The 21,787-nt window shown below is 41.1% G+C and overlaps 1 protein-coding gene across 2 annotated transcripts in view; it reads right to left on the reverse strand.

The window, feature by feature from the left end:
• Positions 1–2,368: 2,368 nt before the first annotated feature.
• sft2d1 (SFT2 domain containing 1) overlaps positions 2,369–21,787 on the reverse strand; it is a 93,740-nt gene continuing 74,321 nt past the window's right edge. Inside the window, exons 5-9 of one of the 2 annotated variants that reach the window (XM_085981468.1) lie at positions 21,328–21,345; positions 18,315–18,350; positions 17,066–17,124; positions 7,397–7,426; positions 2,369–2,914 (exon numbers count right to left, since the gene is read on the reverse strand). In XM_085981468.1, the coding sequence (XP_085837594.1) occupies positions 2,875–2,914; positions 7,397–7,426; positions 17,066–17,124; positions 18,315–18,350; positions 21,328–21,345 (183 nt within the window). In that variant the 3' untranslated portion in view covers positions 2,369–2,874. The remainder of the gene's footprint in view (positions 2,915–7,396; positions 7,427–17,065; positions 17,125–18,314; positions 18,351–21,327; positions 21,346–21,787) is intronic. The other variant, XM_085981469.1, reaches the window with a different exon arrangement.

Raw genomic sequence — 21,787 nt, forward strand, 5'->3', positions numbered from 1 at the left:
GATTGAAAACTTAATTCCTCATTTGAATGACAGGTAAGTTGGCCAAGCAGGTTTAGATTTGTAATAGATCCATCAGTACAATACATTTTTGGAAGAATTCTTTGTTACAGAGGTCTTCGGGGTGACCTCGTCAGCCTGCCTATCTGAAGTACAGGCCTTAGATACAAATAATCCACAAAATAGGGATTAGCCAACACTAGGCAAAGTGGGGTGAAGGGGCGGTAAGACAATCAACTTCAGAACCCAACAAAATAACTATTTCCCCAGGCTGACAAGCATATTGGTTCCACACAAGTTGGCTAATTAGAGCTTTATGGGTTCACTGTAAATTATTTTCTCCCCCAAAACTTAAAAAAAAAATACCAGTGGTAAAGACTAATGTGTTATGTATCCATAGATAAAAGACATGCTTTTATATAACAGCTTATCATTCCCATCTGGAAGCTTTTGGAAGAATTGGATTTCATTTGTTCTAAATTATTTTTTTGATAAATCCAATTATTGTAGTCATCCAATAGAGAATGATACAGGGGCATAGAATGCAGTTAGGAAATGATTCCTTGTTTGAATCTATTCAACCAAATCGCAGTTTTTAATTGAAAAATTACTTCGGTCCATGTTATTTGTTTTTGATGCTTACTATAAATTAAATCATAAAAATAGCAAGGGAGAATTTTTTCACTCAGAATTGCCGGGATCTGGAACGCTGTACCTGAAAAGGTGGTGGAAGCTGAATCCATTAATATTTTTAAAAGGGAGTTGGACTGGTGGTACTTTTGAGGATGAGGAACTTACTGGGTTGTGGACAAGATGCCGGGATGTGGGACAAAACACGACTGCTCTTGCAAAGAGCCAGCACAGACACGACGGGCCGAATGGCCTCCTTCTGTGCTGTAAGTTTCTATGATTCTATACTGCGTTCAGTCTGGGCACTGCACCTCAGGGAGAATATATTGGCTTTGGAGGGAGTGCAGATTCACCAGAATTATACCAGGAGTTAGTGTTAAATTATGAGGACAGGTTGCATAAACTTGGCTGGTAGTTCCTCGAGTACAGACGATCGAGGGGTGATCTAATTGAGGGGTTTCAAATTAAAAAAGGATTTGATAGGGTAAAGAAAATCTATTTCCTCTCTATTTCCCGCCCCACCCCAGATCGCTGGCCTCGCTTCACATCCCCCCACCCCGATCGCAGGCCTAGCCTCCCTGCCCCATCTCAGCCCTGATTGCAGGCCTCGACTCCCCCCATAGCCCAGCCCCGATCACAGGCCTCACCTCCTCCACCCCCAGCCGCAGGCCTAGCCTCCTCCCCCACCCCAAGCGCAGGCCTTGCCTCCACTCCCCGCTCCCCCCCACCCCTTGCAGGCCTCCTCTCCTCATCCCCGATCGCAGGCCTCACCAAGACTGGCAGGACCTCCACGTCCCTGGCCCTTGCCAGGTTCTTTGGCCTCACTTGCACCCTCCCCTTATATATTGGGGCCACTTGTGTATGAAACTAATGAACAGATTGACAGATCTCCATTTGATAAAATGGAGATACAAAGGATTTTGACCAATCAGGGCAAGGAATGTTCGACGAGGATTCAGCAGAGTCAATGGGCACTTGTGCAGGTTTGGACAGCTCCAAGGCCAGGAACTTTCTATTTTTTTGTAATACTCAAGTCACTTTTGTAAATTTCCTCTGAAAATCTATCAAATGCAACAGAAACCACTCGAGTTTCCAATGAGGAAAATCCAGTGTCACAACCAGTGTTTATTGCTCCCTCAATATCTAGGCTGCTGAGCCTAGAACCCGCTGTTCATCCTCCCCTCAACCAACCCCCCCTCCCCTCACCACTCTAAAGTTGTAAACAGAGGACACATGGAAATGAAAAAGTGGCTACTGACTGAGCAAATGCATATAAACTAATGGTGAGGATTTGCAGGAAGTGGGTGAAAGCTCTCGTCAGGCAGAGATGCAAGGGAGCTGGGAATAAGTATAAAGCACAGGATATAATGGCTCTGGGGAGTGCCAAGGAGCCCCTGATTACATCACAGCAATAATATCATGTGCAGGAGAGAGGTGAGCAAGTTGAAGGTTAGTATAAATACAGAGCCCACTACACTCCCACTTTTAGATAACCTCAATATTTCCACATTTTAAATGTTGACATCCGACACTGTGCTGGAGCTCTTTGCTTGACAAAAATGAAAACAAAATATTTCATATTGCAATTAAAAGTTTAACAAATGGTGACCCAAAGAAAATGTAATCTTCATGTCACTGCAATAACAGCATGTCATTTTCTTTGCAAAATAATTACATTAAAACACTTTGCAGAATTTCCGGGTTTCAGGAAATACACAAATAAAACACACAAAATACAAGCTTTTAACTAAACAAAGAGGGTTTTTATTTGAGTAAAATGTTGGCTCAATTTTATATACAAGCTTTTGTTTTTAGTGTAATGCAATTTAGTATAAGGTCGCGCACAGTTTCAGACTTAGCTAAATAAATGTCGATTACATTTATATTAGCTTTGCACTTTGAAATTTGTAAGCAAAATTCATTCATCACACCAGCATTGCAAATAAACACAGGTAATGTAAATACACTGGAATATGTCAAACATGAAATAGTTACATAAAAAGATGAAAATTTCTTGAATAAGGATGAAGGCCTGATTCTTTGGAACATCATATAATCAGTAACATGTGCAATAGACACTTAGAAAATGATGTAATTTGTTTTTAATGTAATACACCAAAATAAACAAATGCATAGTATTGAAGAGTCATCCAAGTAACAAAATATGCGGTAGGCAGTTCTCTCCGTGGCCACAAACAACCTTCTGAAAGTTCCTTGAGACTTGAGTATTTTTACTTCCCCCTGAATTTATCCTACACAGGAAGTGCAACACTTTATGACAGCATCCCTAAAAGATGACAAAAAAGAATTAGGAAATAAAGAATGAACTTGCATTTATATAGTGCCTTTCACAACCTCAGCACACCCCAAAGCGCTTTACAGCCATTTAAGTACTTTTCAAGTGTAGTCACTGTTGTAATGTAGGGAAAAGGTGCAGTATAATGAACATGATACATGAACAATAAATGAACTGTAGCTAAAAAAGATTTAAAAATAAACAGAACTGGGCCACACAATTAGATTGTGTGTGGTCCTCTAGATTCAGAGCAAATCATTAGGAGAGTCTATCCAAGTTCCATAATCATTATGCACCACATTTGGATCGTGAGGACATTTATTAACAAGGAGGAAAGGAAATATATATGTAACCACATCAGCAGAGCTGCGCTGACCTTTCGTGAGCTGCCCCATAAACAGCATCATTGGAGCAATTCAGCAAGGGGGCAGAGACCAGAAATGGTAGGCCTCCAGGCTAAAATTATTTGCTATAAAAGGTTTTGACATGGCTTGCAGAGTATATTTTTTCCCCAGAGAAATATGAAACGAGTACTTAGAGCAGAAAGTAGTATTTCATGCTAAGCCGTTCCTTCCCTTTTAAGGAAAGTTCAAAAATAGAAATTTACTTTAAAGAAATCTTGTCAAGTGCTTAAAGCTGTGCAAAAATCCAGGAATGTGCAAGTAAGCAACATTTTCAAGTAAGTCTACCAACAGGTATTCAGGAACATGAGAAGTGTAAGTGCAAGTTCAAATTAAAATATTGCCAGGACTGCCATTTGTGCAACCTTACTGTTTCACATTGAGCTGGTAATTGGATGCGGTATGTGAAACTCTTCAATTTCCAATAATTCTAACAAAAAGTTTACATCAATGGAGGCAGGATAAATGGAACTTGGTAAACAGAGCACCTATTAAAATAAGATCTCGACAATTAAGCAATTCAAAATTTTAATTAACTTGAAAAGTACATGAAAGCTAGTAAAAACGTTGCCAATGGTGCAATATTGGACATGCAGACGATAACTGAGAAAAAAATCAAACAGAAACACACAAATAGAACTTTTTGGTGGGGAAAGATTTTGGGATATTTTATTTTTCTTATTACCGGACAGATGTTTAACTACGAAACTCAACCAAACAACTTAACACCCATTGTAAGGATTCATATCACGAAAGACTATCTAGGTAAGGTTTTGGAGGGCTGCTGTTGGTGCCTACTGAATCACAAGTGATTGCCTTCAGGACAGAAGGCACAAGGGAGGAAAACTGAAGAAAAACCACCTGAACTTGCACACATTTTGTGCAAGTACACACACAGCTTTGAGTTATTGCCAGACGTTAGCAGCAGAGAGGGTCATGTTCAATGGAAGGGTAGAGTTTTGAAGCTGGCCCAGAGACGAGATTCGGTGCCAATTTGCATAACTTAAGATACTTGGAAACTCAGAATGCAGCAAAACGAATTCAATATGGTAGGTTCTTCTCTAATTTGGAAGGTTGTAATGATTGTGTTACGTTAGCTGTATTAATTTAACAAAATAAAATGCAAAAATGGTGAGGATTATGATTTGTTTAAAATACAAACCTCTTGAGCTTCTTTCTTTCTAAAGTCAGCTATAATAGACGTCGATAGTGCCAAGACCCTAACAAAGCCTATTTACTTATTGTAATAGGCTGTGATGGAATAAATCAAAATGGATTTCACTTTTGCCAGCTGCGGCCTAGTCTCTCTCAAAACTCCCCGTTCAAATTCCTCCAGTCTCTGGCTTCCACCCATCTTACTGCTGAAATGCTCTACCCAAGGTCACAATTCACATCCTCCGTGATGGTGGCGCATCATCCTTTTTTGACCTTTCCGCTGTATTCAATGTGGTTGACCACACTATCCTCCTCCAATGCATCCCATCATCTAGCACCATGGGACTGCCCTTCTGTGGTTTCATTCTTATCTATCCGAATGCATTCTGTTCATCTCCAGCAAAAGGCATAATTTTCCTCCCATGCACCATCCCATCTCGAGTTCCCTAAGGATGTATTCTTCATCCTTTCTCTTCCCTTTTCTACATGTTGCCCCAACCAACATAATCTGCTGACATAAGGCCAACTTTCACATGTACACTGATGATCTCACCACCACTTTGAACATCAGGAAGACCAAAGCCATGATGTTCAGCCCCCATCACTAACTCTGCTCCCTTGTCACTGACTGCATCCCCCTCCTCAGCCACTCTCAGGCTGGACCAGGTAGTTCACAAACGTGGCACCTCGTTCAACTCTGAGCTGTATGGCGTTTCCTGGACAGATAGGTTTGAAATGACCTTTAGAGACACAATTTGTCAGTCAGTTTATTTATATATTGTACGTATGGTTTTTAATTTAAAGCAGTAGTACTAGTCTTATCTACACCTTTCATATGTTAAAATGAATCATTAACACACTCAATGGCTTCCGCTGACTGAATTTGTTTATTATCTCCAGATTCTGCTTTTTAAACCAAGTTGAGAGAGATTTCAGTCAATCCATTTTACACAAAAACTGTAAACCAGTGTCCTCGAGAATTAACTAATTATTTACCCGTCTTTCCATTAATACCTTTGAATACGTCATTTAAATAGCAAGTGCTGTGCATGGAGGATGAGGAAACAGAAGCTAAATCACTCAATGAATGCCTCTCTACTTATGTTAAAAAACTACATTGTTAATGCTGAATTTAACACCAACAACAGAAAGCTTGGCTCAGATGGCAACAGTGCTAATTCTGGTGCCTAAACCATCCTTAAGGTTCCCCCCTCCCCGGCCTACCTTTGATCAAAAGTGGTAAGATTAGCAAAGCTAAACAGCTGCCGTTCTGGGTGTGGCTGTGGGTAGCCCAAACTTTCAATACACCAAATATCAGGAAAGGGTTAGCCAGACTGTCAAGTTAGATAAAGGCAAAATCCGCATCTGCAGTATTTCCTGTTGTATTCAAATTCATTCAGCAGTATAAACAGGAACTGACTCCATTAACTCAATGGTTCAGTATTATAAATGAGAGACAAGGTTATCTCTGGAACCCCAAGAGGTATCCTTTTACCACGTGTAGCCTGAAGATTACAGTCTGCTAGATTTTATTTTACCTTTGGGCTGATTGATTTTAAACAGGGTAAGTTCTCACCTCATTTTCAGCGTGGTGGAGCAGGCTACCCTAGCCTTTGCTCTCAATGTAAATACTGGCAGGAAGTTTTCACTCAATTTAGAAAGAAACGAAATAACTAATCTCTATGCTGGGAGGCATCAGTAGCAAATACTTTCTGTTCTATTGCACAATGACACCTCTACCAGGAGACCCGAGTTCACAAAAGCGCAGGCAATAATTTTGAGCGTTATACCTACAAATTAGAATGTTTTAACATGACTGGCTAAAAAAAAGACAGGATACAGTTTTCACCCTGAACTGATTATCAGCAAGTGATATATTTCAATGAGCATCATCAGCAGGAAGTAGCAGAGCTACATGTCACAGGACACAGCTGTTGTTCACCAGCATGGTGGAAACACAGAAAATTGTGCTCAATAAGACAAGAGTGCTAGAAAATGAACACTTTTTTTGGGCACTCAGTGTCAGCAACATAGACTTGAAGGTCATATTTAGCATAAATTAGGTAAAAAGCTGTTTGTACTCTGTCCCAACAATGTTCTTTAAGCCCAAGTTCTGCAAAGCACCCCATACTGCACCAGCAATATATTTTACTTTCTCACACAAGGTTACCTTTAATTTTGTAAAAAAAGTGGCTTTTTGTTGTGCCCACCTGGAATTTGATAGATTTTACATAAAGACTCTTAGAGCAAGCAGACAGAGGACACTTTGATAACATAATAGAAGCAAACCCAAGTCCCAGAGGTGAAAGTGCAGAGGGGTAGCCCAATCTCCCACTCATTTCTCCTTTTACTGAATGCAATTTTTGCGTGATAATAATGTAGCCAATACACTGAGTGCGTGATACCACCCGCAGCCATTGAAACTATGAAGAAACAGGACAGTACAGACCTCACCTACAGGCATTTCTTTTAAAACTAGTCGTTTCCCCTGGCTGGAGTGTATAGAACTAGGGGTCATAGTCTCAGGCTAAGTGGTCAGCCATTTAAGACTGAGGAGGAGGAGATTTCTTCACTCAGAGGGCTGTAAATCTTTGGAATTCTCTATCCCAGAGGGCTGTGGATGCTCAGTCATTGAGTATATGCAAGATGGAGATCGATAGATTTTTGGGCACAATGGGAATCAAGGATATGGGGTTAGTGCAGGAAAATGGAGTTGATGTAGATCAGCCATGATCTTATTGCATGGTGGAGCAGGCTCGAGGGGCCATATGGCTTACTCCTGTTTCTATTTATGTTCTTAAAACAGTGGATCAATTAAATGCTGCAATAATAAAGCACACACTCAGGAAATTAGATCGCAGACGCGTACATATATAGCCAGCTTTAAAAAAAAAAACAGAATTTTTCAAAGTCTCACCTTGCAAAGGGAATGTATGACAGACTGTACCTGAAAAGGGAAATGGAAAAAAAGTCAGAAATCTGACCAAACTCTGATCAAAATCTATTACAATGGATTGTCACAAAATAGGAAAGGGACCTGCTTCTTATATCACCATAGGATCTCAAGCAGTTGTTTTGATCAGTGCATATTGTTTATTTTGAATGGGCTGAACATATGATACACAATACTTCAGAGTTTTGTACCTCAAACCAATTCAATTAAGAAACCAAATAAAAATCACCACTGCAGTACAAAACACTGTGCCTCATTAGAACTTAATGGTTCAGGGTAGTTCCATCAATTTAGACTGCAAAAGAAATGCACCATTGCAACGGTGTTATGTTGTGTTTGGGAAATTAACTCATTCAATACATCTGCACATCTATTATATCCGGCTTCAGTACTGCCTGATAAATACAGACCGATGAAATTCGGCTAGATGCACACCTTGCTGCTCGCCATATTTCTACCCAACACTCTGCATGCACGTACAATGCATGAAGTTATGTGTTGCGACATATTACTGAATGCTGTGTGTGCTGGAGGACAGAAAGGGGGAAAAAAACTCATTAAAGAACAATTGAGCTGCAATTAGTAAACAGTTGAGTTACGATATCATGATACGAGATTGTTTCAGGTAGGTCAACCAGTTTGTATCATTATGAAAATGTTAAGTTAGCAGCTTAACATAAAACTATTACCAAAACATTTTAGGATCTCACTACAAAAGGGATCAAGGGATATGGGGAGAAGGCAGGGACAGGGTACTGAGTTTGGATGATCAGCCATGATCTCATTGAATGGCAGAGCAGCCTCGAGGGGCCGAATGGCCTACGCCTGCTCCTATCTTCTATCTAGACAGTATGAATAATCTCAGGGTGGCCTCGGTACCTTTGGTACCAGACTTCGCAAGGTTCAGGCACTAATCTGGTGTTACCATTGTGAATTTACTTCTTCTTTACCATTACCCTGTGCCTTTTCCGTATCCTCTTTCTTAAAAGTACTTATTTCTTGCAGTTCCACAGGTGCTGCTCACCCTCAGGTTCCTCATTTAAGTGGCCATTCTTCCTGTGTGGGCCTAGACTGCGAGTGGCAGTGGGCTATTTGACCACAGCCAAACCCTTACCTGCTTGGCCTCCAGATATGTACTTCCAGCAAAGTAGTGGGTCTCCAGAGTGGGACTTGAACCCACAACCCTCTGACTCGGAGGAGAGTATGCTACCACTGAGTCAAGGCTGACATTATGAAGTTGACTCTGGTTCCACATGCATGCTGACGACACCCAGCTCAACCTCACCACCACGTCTCTCAACTCTTCCATTGTCTCTTTGTTATCAGACTGCTTGTCTGACATCCAATACTGGATGAGGTGCAATTTCCTCCAATTAAACATTTTTGGCCTCCACCACAAACTCTGTTCACTTGCAACCGATTCTATACCCCCCTCCCTGGCCCATGGCTCAGGCTGAACCAGACCGTTCGCTACCTTGACATCCTATTTGACTCCGAGCTGAGCTCCCATATACGCTCCATCACAAAGACAATTCACTTCCATCTCCGTAACATCGCCCATCTCCATCCCTGCCTCAGCCTATCTGCTGCTGAAACCCTCATCCATGCTTTTGTTACCTCTGGACTCGACTATTCCAATGCTGTCCTGGCTGGGCTCCCATCTTCCACCCTCAATAAACTTTAGCTCATCCAAAACATTGTAGCTTAATGTGCACCAAGTCTTGCTCATCCATCGCCCTGTGCTCGCTGACCTACATTGGCTCCCGTTCCACCAACGCTTCAATTTTAAAATTCTCATCCCGGTGTTCAAATCCCTCCATGGCCTCACCTTTTCCCATCTCTGTAACCTCCTCTGTCCCTACAACACTCCAAGAACTTGGTGTTCCTCCAACTCTGGCCTCTTGTGCGTCCCCCACTTCCTTCACCCCATCATTGGTGGCCGTGAATTTAGCCATTTCGACTCGAAGCTCTGGAATTCCCTCTCTCTCCTCCTTGAAGATACTCTTTAAAACCTGCCTCTTTAACCAAGCTTTTAGTCACCCATCCCAATATCTTTTTTTTGGCTCTGTCGATTGTTTTGCCCGAGTAAGCTCCTGTGAAGCATCTTGGGACATTTTCTTACATTAAAAGGTGCTATATAATTGCAAGTTGTTGTTGAAAAAGACCTAGGCGTCTTAGTAGACTCTATTCTCAAATATCCAATTAATGCAAAGCCAATGAAAACAGCAAAAAAAAAGGAATTATATAACCAACAGTGTACAAGTCAGAGGAAGCCATAATCAAACTATATAGCACACTGGTCAGACTGCACCTTCAGTATTGTGTCCAGTTCTGGTCACCAAGACACACGGGAGACATTCAAGAGTTAGAGACAGCACAAAAAATAGCCATAAGGCTGATCAATTGTGTTAGAGGTCTCAGTTATGACAAAAGGCTACAGAAAATAGGGTTTTTCAGCCTTGAATGGAGGTATCTGAGAAGTGATCTTATATAGAGATACAAGACTGTTAATGGTATGAAAATGTAAATCCCCAAAACAAGCTAAAATTAAATTGAGAGTAGGACAAGGGACCACAAGTTCAAATTAGTAAAAGGCCCATTTAGGATCGATAGCAGAAATGTTCTTCACATGAACAGTGATTAATACATGGAATGGATTTCAGAGTAGTGGAGGCAAAAATCCTGGTTTTATTTAAAGAACAAATTAGATGCTACAATGGTGGGACTTTATAGTCTTTCTGGATGGATGAACTAAAATGGGCCAAATTACCTTCCTAATCTGTAATTATTTTGTGGTTTTGAATTCCATCACAATGCATGATTTATGTATTTCTCCATGACTATACTTTCTTGATCTTACATACAAGGCATTATACAAGTAAGCCAGAAAGAGATAGATGTGTGTGTGCGCGTGTGAGATAAAAAGAACACGAAAGATAATATGAATATACTGGCAAATATTGCCAATATTTTCTGTACATAGGCAGGCCAATTCAACAATTTAATACCGATGTCCCTTTTTTTGTTATGCACTTTAACTTCCATTTAGTCAGTGTCTGCATTCAAAATATAAGGTGGCATTACATCAGCCCATATTATCCCTCTTAATATTAGAAATGAATTTGCCACTGTTTCCCAGTTTCATTTCAAAGAGAACTAATTCTGCAGTCAGTTAGTCTTTTAGTGTACTAATGCTTACGGATGCAGCATACAGCCAACTGCATTCATTTAAATAAAATGTAAGTTCACTTTGTCGACAAGTCATTGTTACAATAGCTTCTCTATCCGCACTGTTCCCACCACAGGCATTCCACTGATAAAAGTTTGGAATGAACGGCTGCTTGTACAAACCTTACAAAATCCAACTCTTGCTGGTGGCCCCTGCTTTTGCATTCATAGTGTTACAGGTGGTTGCCACAACAATCTTTGAAGTGTAGCAATGATTCACGCTTCAGTGTAGCAAAAAGTCACAAAGAGACAGAAACTGGCTTCCAGACATTTATTACAAATACGATAGTCAGAAGGGGTAAAGACATTTTTGCTAACAATGGATGCTGAGGAGTTTCCCACATAAAGGAACAAGATTCCTTCAACAACAAGTATTTATATAGAACCTTTAATATAGTAAAACGTCCCAAGGCGCTGCACAGGAGTATTACAAGACAAAAAATTTGACACCGAGCCACATAAGGATAAATTAGGGCAGGTGACCAAAAGCTTGGTCAAAGAGGTAGGTTTTAAGCAGCATCTTAAAGGAGAAAAGCGAGGTAGCGAGGCAGAGGGGTTTAGGCAGGGAATTCCAGAGCTTAGGGCCTAGGCAAAAGAAGGCACGGCCACCAATGGTTGAGCGATTATAATCAGGGATGCTCAAGAGGGCAGAATTAGGAGTGCAGATATCTCGGGGGGGGGGGGGGGGGGTTGTGGGGCTGAAGGAGATTAGAGATAGGGAGGGGTGAGGCCATGGAGGGATTGGAAAACAAGGATGAGGTTTTTGAAATCAAGGCGCTGCTTAACTGGGAGCCAATGTAGTTCAGCGAGCACAGGGGCGATGGGCGAACGGGACTTGGTGCGAGTTAGGACACGGGCAGTTGAGTTTTGGATGACCTCAAATTTACGTAGGGTAGAATGTGGGAGGCCAGCCAGGAGTGCATTTGAATAGTCAAGTCTAGAGGATTAGAAGATTAAGGGGTCTAGTTGAAGTGTTTAAAATTATAAAAGGATTCAATTGGGTATATACAGAAATACCATTTCCTCTGGTAGGAGAATCTAGAATAAGCGGACACAATCATAAAATTAGAGCTTTAGGAGTGAAATCAGGAAGCACTTTTTCACACAAAGGATAGTGGAAACCTGAAATTCCCTTCCCAAAAGACTGGATTCTGGGTCAATTGAAACGTTCAAGATTGAGATTGCCAGATTTTTATTAGGTTAAGGGTATCAAGAGTATGGATCAAAGGCAGGTAAATAGATTTGAGGTACAGATCAGCCATCATCCAGTTGAATGGTGGAATGGGCTTGAGGAGCTGAATGGTCTACACCTGTTCCTATTTACTTGAAAAAGGAGACACAAGAACTGTACTTTTCAGAAAAATCTCATGATACAGTTACCTCACAGTGCTGCTAAAGATATCAGCCTTACTGTTGCAACAACCGGTAAAGGCTGCTGCCTCCAGAAGTCCGGAGATCCACCTAGAAAAGTAGGCCCAGATATTCCGATTGCAGGCCTCCCGCGGGTGGAGGACTGTGATCTGGAAAAATCTTCGCCCTTACCCGAGGGCTCCCGGGAGGTGCACAATTCTGCTGCTGGGCCTCTCCAAACTGCCGGTGCGCAGGGCCCACGTATCCCAGAGATGAATGTAGTTTGCAGCGTCCCTGGGATCACGTGGGCCATGGGGAGCCAATCAAAGGGGGGAATCTCCCTTCATACATTTGACAGATAGACCTGTCAAATATATGAATGGAGATTACCCCCAAAACATAGTAAAACTTTAAATTAAAAAAAATAAATCACATTTTTAAAATGACTTGAAAGTCCAATAAATTAACTATTTTAAACAAAACTTTAAATTTTTGAAAAAAATTAAAGTTTTTTACAGGGCTAAAAATAAACTTACCTTTTTTTTAAAAAAAAAGAATTTTTAAATAACTCAGTGGAAATTTTTTTTTTTTTACTTTTTTCAACTCTTATCTTGGTAAAAACAGGCCTTACGCCTGCTTTTACCAGGCACAAGAATTGTAAGTGTTTTCTGCGGGTGGAGGGTCTCCAAAAAGCGGAACTATCCGCCCGCAAAGACCCTGCTCCTGGGCAGCCGGAGGATCTGTCAAGAGCTTTCTTGATAGATCAGAAATGCTGCTTTCCAGCGCATGCCTAAAACCGGCATTTCCGCTGTCCCTACGGGTAGGTACACAGCACGTACCTAACCGTAGGGATTGGAATTCAATTCATTAAATATATTCAACAATTCATTAAATATATTCAAGAAGGAGTTGGATATATTTCTTAAGGCTAAAGGGATCAAGGGATATGGAGAGAAGGCAGGAACAGGGTACTGAATTTGGATGATCAGCCATGATCTCATTGAATGGCGGAGCAGGCTCGAGGGGCCGAATGGCCCACTCTTGCTCCTATCTTCTATGTTTCTACCTTCTATGGAATATCCGGCCCATAGCCTTTGTTAGTACATCCGAATGTGTCAGTCTGCAGCATATAAACACTGCCTCTAAATACAAATCACTTTCTTTTCAGAGTGGTTTTATACATCCAGCCATTCATCATCCAGAATACCTGCGATGGGAACAAAGTGGACAGGGGAAAGTACTTTAACAACTTTTAGAAAAAGTGAATATAGCTAGCTGTATGCTTCATCCATATATATTGGTGCAGTGGCTCACCAATTTGTACAGGTCAGTGATGCAGTCGTTAGGTCACTGTCCTTTACAGACCTTCCCTGGTCTGACGCCAGAAAATAAAGACATGGTATTTAACTTTCAAACAACTCTACACATGCAAGATTGTGCATATGTGGTTATTTGCTTGTTGCTTAGGTGCTGTGGATATCTGCTGGGCAATGTAAATAAGGCTAATTGCACAGCACTAGCAGCTAGCCCATCACAGAATTGTTTCTTCTTGAAGTGGTACCGTAATATAAATGCAGCATCACTTTGTTTTGTTTGTAAAGTGCCATAACAACAGGATGTGGCTAGAGGCAACTGTAACTAGAACAAATGTCTAATAAATTTGATGCTGATGTTTGCCGAGAGTACTTTTATGTTCAATGGGCAGCTTCATGGTAATTACTCTCTCTGGGAAAGAGTTCCATGGGTAAGGCAACAACAACTTGCATTTATATAGCACCTTTAACATAGTAAAACATCCCAAGGTGCTTCACTGGAGGCAAGCAGTGCATGAAGATTATTGCATTGTGGGAAATGTTTGGATCATTTCAAAATGTAAAGGTGAGGCTGTAGCAGCTCCTATATTTCTATCAATAGTACAAAGGTTTGGTTAAGTGCCAGTAATTTGTGGTGCGGGTTCAGTAATAATTCTTTGCAGCACTGACTGCTTTTGTGGAGAATAGAAGTTGGCATGAACTAAACCACTCTCATCAAGTCCACCAATTTCATGGATTTAGACTGTACTAACTATTGAGTTAAGAAACAGTCACTGATTACCTCTATGAAATTGGTTGCGCCTTCATTCTACCCTTCTGGTTATCCCTGATAATATTACCACTGGGGCATTGCAACCCTCTATGATTAACATTACAATTTCCTGCTGCCTCATTTACTTCTCTAAACAGTTATTAACCTGGTCTGCTTCAGCCACCGGTTGACAGCAGACGGCAGTTGCCATTTTGTTGCTCTTATTGTTATTCAGATTGCTTCGGTCATCTCCCTTTAGGCTGCAATATCGTGCCTTACCAATAACATCACTCGCTCACCTAGCTTCACCTGCCTATTTTTTCAGAACATTCTTATATTCTTAGCTGACTTCCCCCCTCTGCTCCTAGGGATGTACAATTCCCACAATGCCGATCACTCCACAGTACCTCATTCATGTGGCCATTCTTCATATGAGCCCAGTGAGTTTTGACAGGTTATTACCATGGGGGAATTCACAGCTAAGCCTATCTTGTCCTCATCCAAATGCTCTCGCGTAGCAGGGATCTCTAGATTGCAATCATAAGTGGGGAACCTGACAGATATTTCCTAAACTAGCCCAGGAATATTGAACCCAATTGTAGTGTTTCACCCACCCTTGACCACTCTGTCCTTGCAAACTACCGCTCCATGTCCAACCTCCCTTTCCTCTCCAAAGTCCTTGAACTCATTGAAACTTATAAAATTCTGACAGGACTGGACAGATGCAGGAAGGATGTTCCCGATGGTTGGGGAGTCCAGAACCAGGGGTCACAGTCTAAGGATAAGGGGTAAGGCATTTAGGACAGAAATGAGGAGGAATTTCTTCACCCAGAGAGTGGTGAACCTGTGGAATTCTCTACCACAGAAGGCAGCAGAGGCCAATTCATTAAATATATTCAAGAAGGAGTTGGATATATTTCTTAAGGCTAAAGGGATCAAGGGGTATGGGGAGAAAGCAGGGACAGGGTACTGAATTTGGATGATCAGCCATGATCGCATTGAATGGCGGAGCAGGCTCGAGGGGCCGAATGGCCTACTCCTGCTCCTATCTTCTATGAACGTGCTGTCACATCTCAAATCCGTGCCCATTGTTCCGGAACTCATGTTTGAATCCCTCCAATCAGGTTTCTGCCCCTGCCAGAGTACTGAAACGCCCATACCAAAGTCACAAATGACATCCTATGTGACTGTGCTAAACTATCCCTCCTCGACCTGTCTACAGCCTTTGACACGGTTCACCATACCATCCTCCTCCAACGCTTCTCCACGGTCATCCAGCTGGGTGGGACTGCACTCGCCTGGTTGCGTTCTTATCTATCCAGTTGTAGACAGAGAATCATCTGCAATGACTTATCTTCCTGCTCCTGCACCTTTACCTGTGAAGTCCCCCAAGAATCTATCCTTGGCCCTCTCCTATTTCTCATCTACATGCTGTCCTTGGGCGACATCATCCGAAAACACGTCAGGTTTCACATGTATGCTGACAACACCCAGCTCTACCTCACCACCACCTCTCTCGACCCCTCACTGTCCCTAATTTATCACACTGCTCGTCAGACATCCAGTACTCGATCAGCAGAAATTTCCAACTAAACATTGGAAAGGCTGAAGCCATCATCTTGGTTTCCAGCCCAAACTCCGTTTCCTACCCACGAACTCCATCCCTCTCCCTGGTTTGAGACTGAACCAGACTGTTCACAACCTTGGTGTCGTATTTGACCCCGAGATGAGCTTCCAACCACAAATCTGTCCATCACCAAGACCGCCTACTTGCACCTCCATAACATCACCTGACTCCGCCTTTGTTCATCTGCTGCTGAAACCCACATCCATGCCTTTGTTGCCTCTAGACCTGACTATTCTAACCCTCTCTTGGCAGGCCTCCCTCTTCCACCCTCCGCAAACTTGAACTCATCCAAAATTCTGCTGCCCGTATCCTAACTCGCACCAAGTCCCGGTCACCCTGATGCTCGCTGACCTACATTGGCTCCTGGTGCGGCAACACCTCAATTTTAAAATTCTCATCCTTGTTTTCAATGCTGGCCTCTTGCGCATTCCCGATTTTAATCGCCCCACCATTGGTGGCCATGCCTTCAGCTGCCTAGACCCTAAGCTCTGGAATGTCCTCCCTAAACCTCCCTACCTCTCTCCTCCTTACAACCTACTTCTTTGACCAAGCTTTTTCTGTCCTAATATCTCATGTGGCTCGGTGTCAAGTTTTGTTTGATGGTGCTCCAGTGAAGTGCCTTGGGATGTTTTACTATGTTAAAGGCGCTATAAAAATGCAAGTTGTTATTTCTACTGTCACCTGGGCTAAAATTGATACTTTCATAGCTGGCGAGATAAAGGGACTATAGAAACTGCAAATAAAAATGAATTAAAATTCAGCTGAACATAAAAGTTGTGAATTCTTTATTTTCTATTACAATGAGCAGCTGGTTAATTTCAATGGCTATTCAAAAATGTTACTGCTATTATTAGTTTGTTTCATTACTGTTTAATAAATGAGTCTTGACCCTATTTTAGGCTTTAACTGTCTAGTGTTGTGTTATTCTGCTGCTTCTTGAAGAGAGGGATCCCATGGAGGCTGAAGTAATCTAATGAAACGTTCTTTGCTTTTTTCCTGAGCATGCTTTGAAACTTGCATGTCAGGGCAAGTAGAAACACTGTCTGGGATGTAGTGACTAGGTCTCACCTATGTGACTAATCTGAAACACTGAAACCAAAAATATCCATAGTAAAAATGGTTAAAAAAAATTAATTGCAAGAACGCCATCAGGGAATGTCTTTGTAATTAGTATAAATTGAATGGTGGAACAGCAAGCTACCTGGGTTTTAAAAGGCATGCGACTGCAGTGGTTGCAGCTTTCCAGTATCTTACCATGTTATAACCGGCATTAAAGATTTAACAGTTAAAATAGTCAAGTGGTAACTGAGACAAGCATGGGAGTACTTTTTGTTTTAAGTTACGTTCAGCACGATGAGTCTTACCAAGTTGTTGCCAGGAACTGCAATATACAGAAGACAAGGGCGAGGCCGTTTCTGTGCCACTGAAAGAAAAAGCGCAATTTAACTGCCCTGTCTTTTTAAGCAGTTAAAAATTTTCAACATATAATTAATAATTAGCTGACAGCCATAACAGAAAACCAACAAGCCATTTTATTGGCCACTTCAGTTTACATCAAAAATGTTGAATTAAAATCATAAAATACAACTTTCATGTTACAGGATTATGCAATGGATAAAAATGGAACAAAACCAGACAGAAAAAGTGATCTAAAAAGTAAACAGACTAGATGATAAAGAGGCCTGTACATTACTCCTGTGATCTTGCGCGCTGCATATGGATGTCAAGCAGGTACACTGTCCATGTATATATTGTGACAACCAACACATTCCAGTCATATGATTTAATTTTGCAAATTCATAATGTTAGTTATACCAATTTTAACATTAAGCAAATTTAAGCAATGGTTTACCTTCTGAATTTCACCTATGCAGATACAAGAAATGGGTAATTTTTATTTAGACACATGTCACTATAATGGAGAGTCCAGTACAAGGGGGCATAACCTTAAAATTAGAACTAGGCCTTCCAGGGGTAATGTCAGGAAGCACGTCTTCACACAAAGTGCAGTGGAAATCTGCAACACACTCTCCCAAAAAGCTGTTGAGGCTAGGTCAATTGAAAATTTCAAAACGGAGATTGATAGTTTTTGTTAGGCAAGGGTTACAGAACCAGCTTATAATGTTTCAAAGAAATTTAAGTGGTCAGTGGACTGTAACAGCAATAACAAATTTGGAAACATCAGCCGAGTTACAAACATGCATTCCAACACTTGCTGGGGTACGGTTCCATGTACACATCAGCCCTCGCTGAAGTGGCTGTTCTTCATTTGAGAGTTTGAAGAGTGAAAACAGACAATCCTGTTTCCATCTAATATCCACTCATATATTCCAGCAAGTATCAACAGACAGGTGATCAGGAGAGGAAACCCTGACTGATTTTTCTTTCCCGCTACCCCCAAGCTCAGGGGCACTAAGGCCAACTGTTAACATCCTAGCTGAAATCAGCTAACTCAGCACAAGCCAAAGGTTGAATTGAGGAGGGATCTTCTGATCCATATAGCTTAGTAGGACAAAAGTTTATTACGCAATTGGGGGACCTCCGCAGAGTTTTATTTTAATCTAATGATATTCTATACTAGCGCAAAAAAGGGACACTGTAAATGGCACCTACCCAAAAGACTGCACATAGTGTTAAGATGAAGCACAGCTGTAGAATAAGAGAGAAAAATGTTTTTTTTAAAACTACTAATACAGTAAATGTACAAATAATTCCAGTAGTTCACACTCAAACAAGCCATTGCTACAGCTACTTGGAATGCTCACCTTGGATGAACTCCTTGCCACTGTTCAATCTACAAGATTCTACCTGCCCAAAATCTGTATGAACAAATGTTTTCTCCTCCTTTAATACTCCCTTTATTCGTTTTGCACACTAATTACCTGTGGCCATGGAAGAAAAGCAGATAGTCTCATTCCAGTCTACATCAGCAGCCCGAGGAACAGAACAATAGCCTGGAGAAGGAAATAGTACCAGGGCAGAAACAAGTCAATTTTAGCCTTGAAATGACACTATGTACTAAGACAGAATTTGCTTGTCACCCACCTAATGGAACTACTGAATTATATGGAGGTAGAAAGATGGATTGTAACTTCCTGTTCTGAATTAAATTCTGATACTACCTTCCAAAGCAACTTAGTGAGTGAGTCTAAGGATCGGCTGACTAATTACCAATCGACTTAGAACTCAATGACTCATCAAGGCGAGAGCAAGAGTTCAGTTTTCTGTCAACTCACAAGAATGTGAAGTTTCTGAAGAACAATACACAGGTTTATGGAAAATTTGATTCAAATGCCAATGAGCTGCAGGTGAATGATGAATTGACTTGAATTTTGATGATCCCCCGAAGCACAAATAGCATGTTGTTATCCAACAGTCCCTTTTAAAGGGAAATATGAAAAATGCAAAAAGTGTAGTATGCACCTGGTGGAACTTGACTTACAGTCCAAGTTCTGCAAAAATACCCAGGGTCCTGCATAGTAATGGATCAGAAAAGTGTTTCTACTACAGACGGTACAATACCTTTGGTTAGCAGCCTTATGTTCAATAGTTAGGTGAACAGGCTTATCAAGTGGGAAAACATCCAGCTCTTGAACGGATAATGAGTCAATTCAGAGCAAAGCAACCCTCATGGATGAAGTAATGAGTGGATTCAGCACCAATGGTCAATCTAAAGTACATCTTGGAACAGGGATCATGAACAAGATCTTTCTGGCTTGCTTGGGGAGCCGGGAGGAAGCATCCTGCTCCTCCTGGCCCTCAAGGAGTGCTCCCAGAGGCTATACTCGCCTTGCTGCAGCTGCTGGGTTTACCCGAGGCACGGGAAACCCGGCTGGCTGCAGTAAATCTTCTAGCCCCATTAACATAATTAAAATACCAATCTGCCTCCTGGGAGCGGGTTGGCTGCTTGTCCCGCCTCAGTAAAACCCGGAAATCAGTGGGTTGGAGCCAGCTTCCCGACACACTTGGAATTTTTGCCCATTTAACCTCCTACCTGCACCCAGTCCCATCCACTCACCCATGTTAAAATTCCCCCCAAAGATTAAAAAAAAAGATTATGTCGAAACAGCAGAGAGGAGCAGCTCTATGAAACGTGAAAAATGAATACAAAGCAGCTTGGGGAGGCACCTAGCAATAGCATAGGGAGGATGCCAGCTTGTTTATAAAATTTTGAAAAAGGATCTCTGTGATTTTCCCTATGACAACCTTGGCTGACTTCTATGGTATGAGGAGGACAATGTAATGAAAAGTACACCACTCAAAGTGACTCATGCAAAAGTCTCTGTTGTAGTGGTCATTAGTTATGCAACCAAAATCCCAGTCAAATTATTTTTAAATGGGAAATTAGCTTAAGTAGAGATATTATGAATCAACATTATAAAAAGTAACCAAAAAACCCCCAAAGATATATGGATTAACCTATAAATTAAATTTCATGTCTGCCTTTGCCTTAAGTTACTAATGATATTTCAAATCTTAGCATTAATGGTATACATTTCAGTGCCGATACCACACACACATTTCAAATGTTTTGAATTATTAACATGCATTATCCATTTGAACGCTATTCTAAACACTAGTTCTGAAAGGACTGTATATTAAGCAGCTCCTGCAAGATTATCACGGTTAAATCATATTAAAAATAATTTGCGAAACTAGGTAGAAAGATCAGAGCCCGTTAGTGCAAGATAGAGCTAAGGTGGAAAAAGTAAAAGGCAACAAGGTACATCAGGATGCAGTATTTAAGTGATGCCAAGCTTGGGTTAAAACCTGAAGATTGTAGGAGGAAAGAAAGATGGAAAATTCTAAGGAATTCAAGAGTTTTGAGATCCAGGTAATGAACACCTTGGAGGAAGAGACTGTACAATATGTGCAGATTTCAACATAGTAAGAATGCAAGGCAGAGGAACATGCATTAGCTACTGATGGATTTTATCTGCAGATATATTTTGGTAGTTTTTTAAAAACTTATCAGTACAATAGTAAATATGGAGCAGCAGCCAATGCCAATGTAATCAGAATGATGATTACAACAATGGGTAAAAGGTGAAGCTGAATGGAAACGTGAGAGAAAGAGGAGAACCACCAAGGCAACTAGCACCAGTCATTACTTGTTAGAAAAAAAATGGTAACTGCAATCCATCTTCCCACAGAATGCAATTTTGACCTTTTTGCAAAGAAGGCCACAGCATCAGAGTTTTAACTAGTCTTCCGTGTGCTAAAATTCTATCCCACATTTCTAAAATACATATCTATCTATCTATATCGTCTATCTTCTATCTATATCTTCTACAAGCGATTTAAAACATAAATATTTCTCCTCCTCCAGTGAAGCATGTCTTTTTGGATCTCCACATTCCGGAAAAATCAGCTACAGAACCAGTTAGCATACAGTGCCATGGGAATGAATGCACATCAGCATTCCTCCTGAATGACAATCAAAAGGAATCGGAGCCAGAAAATGTCATTGCTGGCCAAGTATGAATGATACCTGAAGGAAATAAATCTTAATATTTCCTACACAGTATGATTTTTTTCTAAATTATGCTTTCAAAAATAAGCTAGATTAGACGAGAAGCTGGAAAGTCAATTCCTTGATAATTCTTTAATGTGGAGTGTTTCGTACTTTACTGCAGTTTTCATTCTGAAAAGTAAAATTGGAGTTGAGAACAAGTAATTAACATTAATCCCAATACAGTAAACTATTTATACAACAACTTGCATTTAGATAGCGCCTTTAACATAGCAAAATATCCCAAGGTGCTTCACAGGAGCATTATCGAACAAAATTTGACAAGGAGTTATTAGGGCAGATGACCAAAAGCTTGGTCAAACAGGTAGGTTTTAAGAAGTAACAACAGAAAATGCTGGAAAAACTCAGCAGGCCAGGCAACATCCATGGAGAGAAAATAGAGTCAACGTTTCGGGTCAAACCCTTGTCAAGACTGAAGGCCAGGCTGGGAGAGAACAAAAGAGAAGTGAAGAGACATTAAGAGGTATTCAAAACAAGACGAGATGGTGATAGGACTAGTGGAGACAAAAGACTGCTCTTTTGTAGGTTTTAAGGGGTGTCTTAAAGGAGGAGA

This window comes from Somniosus microcephalus, chromosome 3, assembly GCF_052327205.1.
Source record: "Somniosus microcephalus isolate GS21.2 chromosome 3, FLI_Smic_1.0, whole genome shotgun sequence".
NCBI lineage: Eukaryota > Metazoa > Chordata > Chondrichthyes > Squaliformes > Somniosidae > Somniosus > Somniosus microcephalus.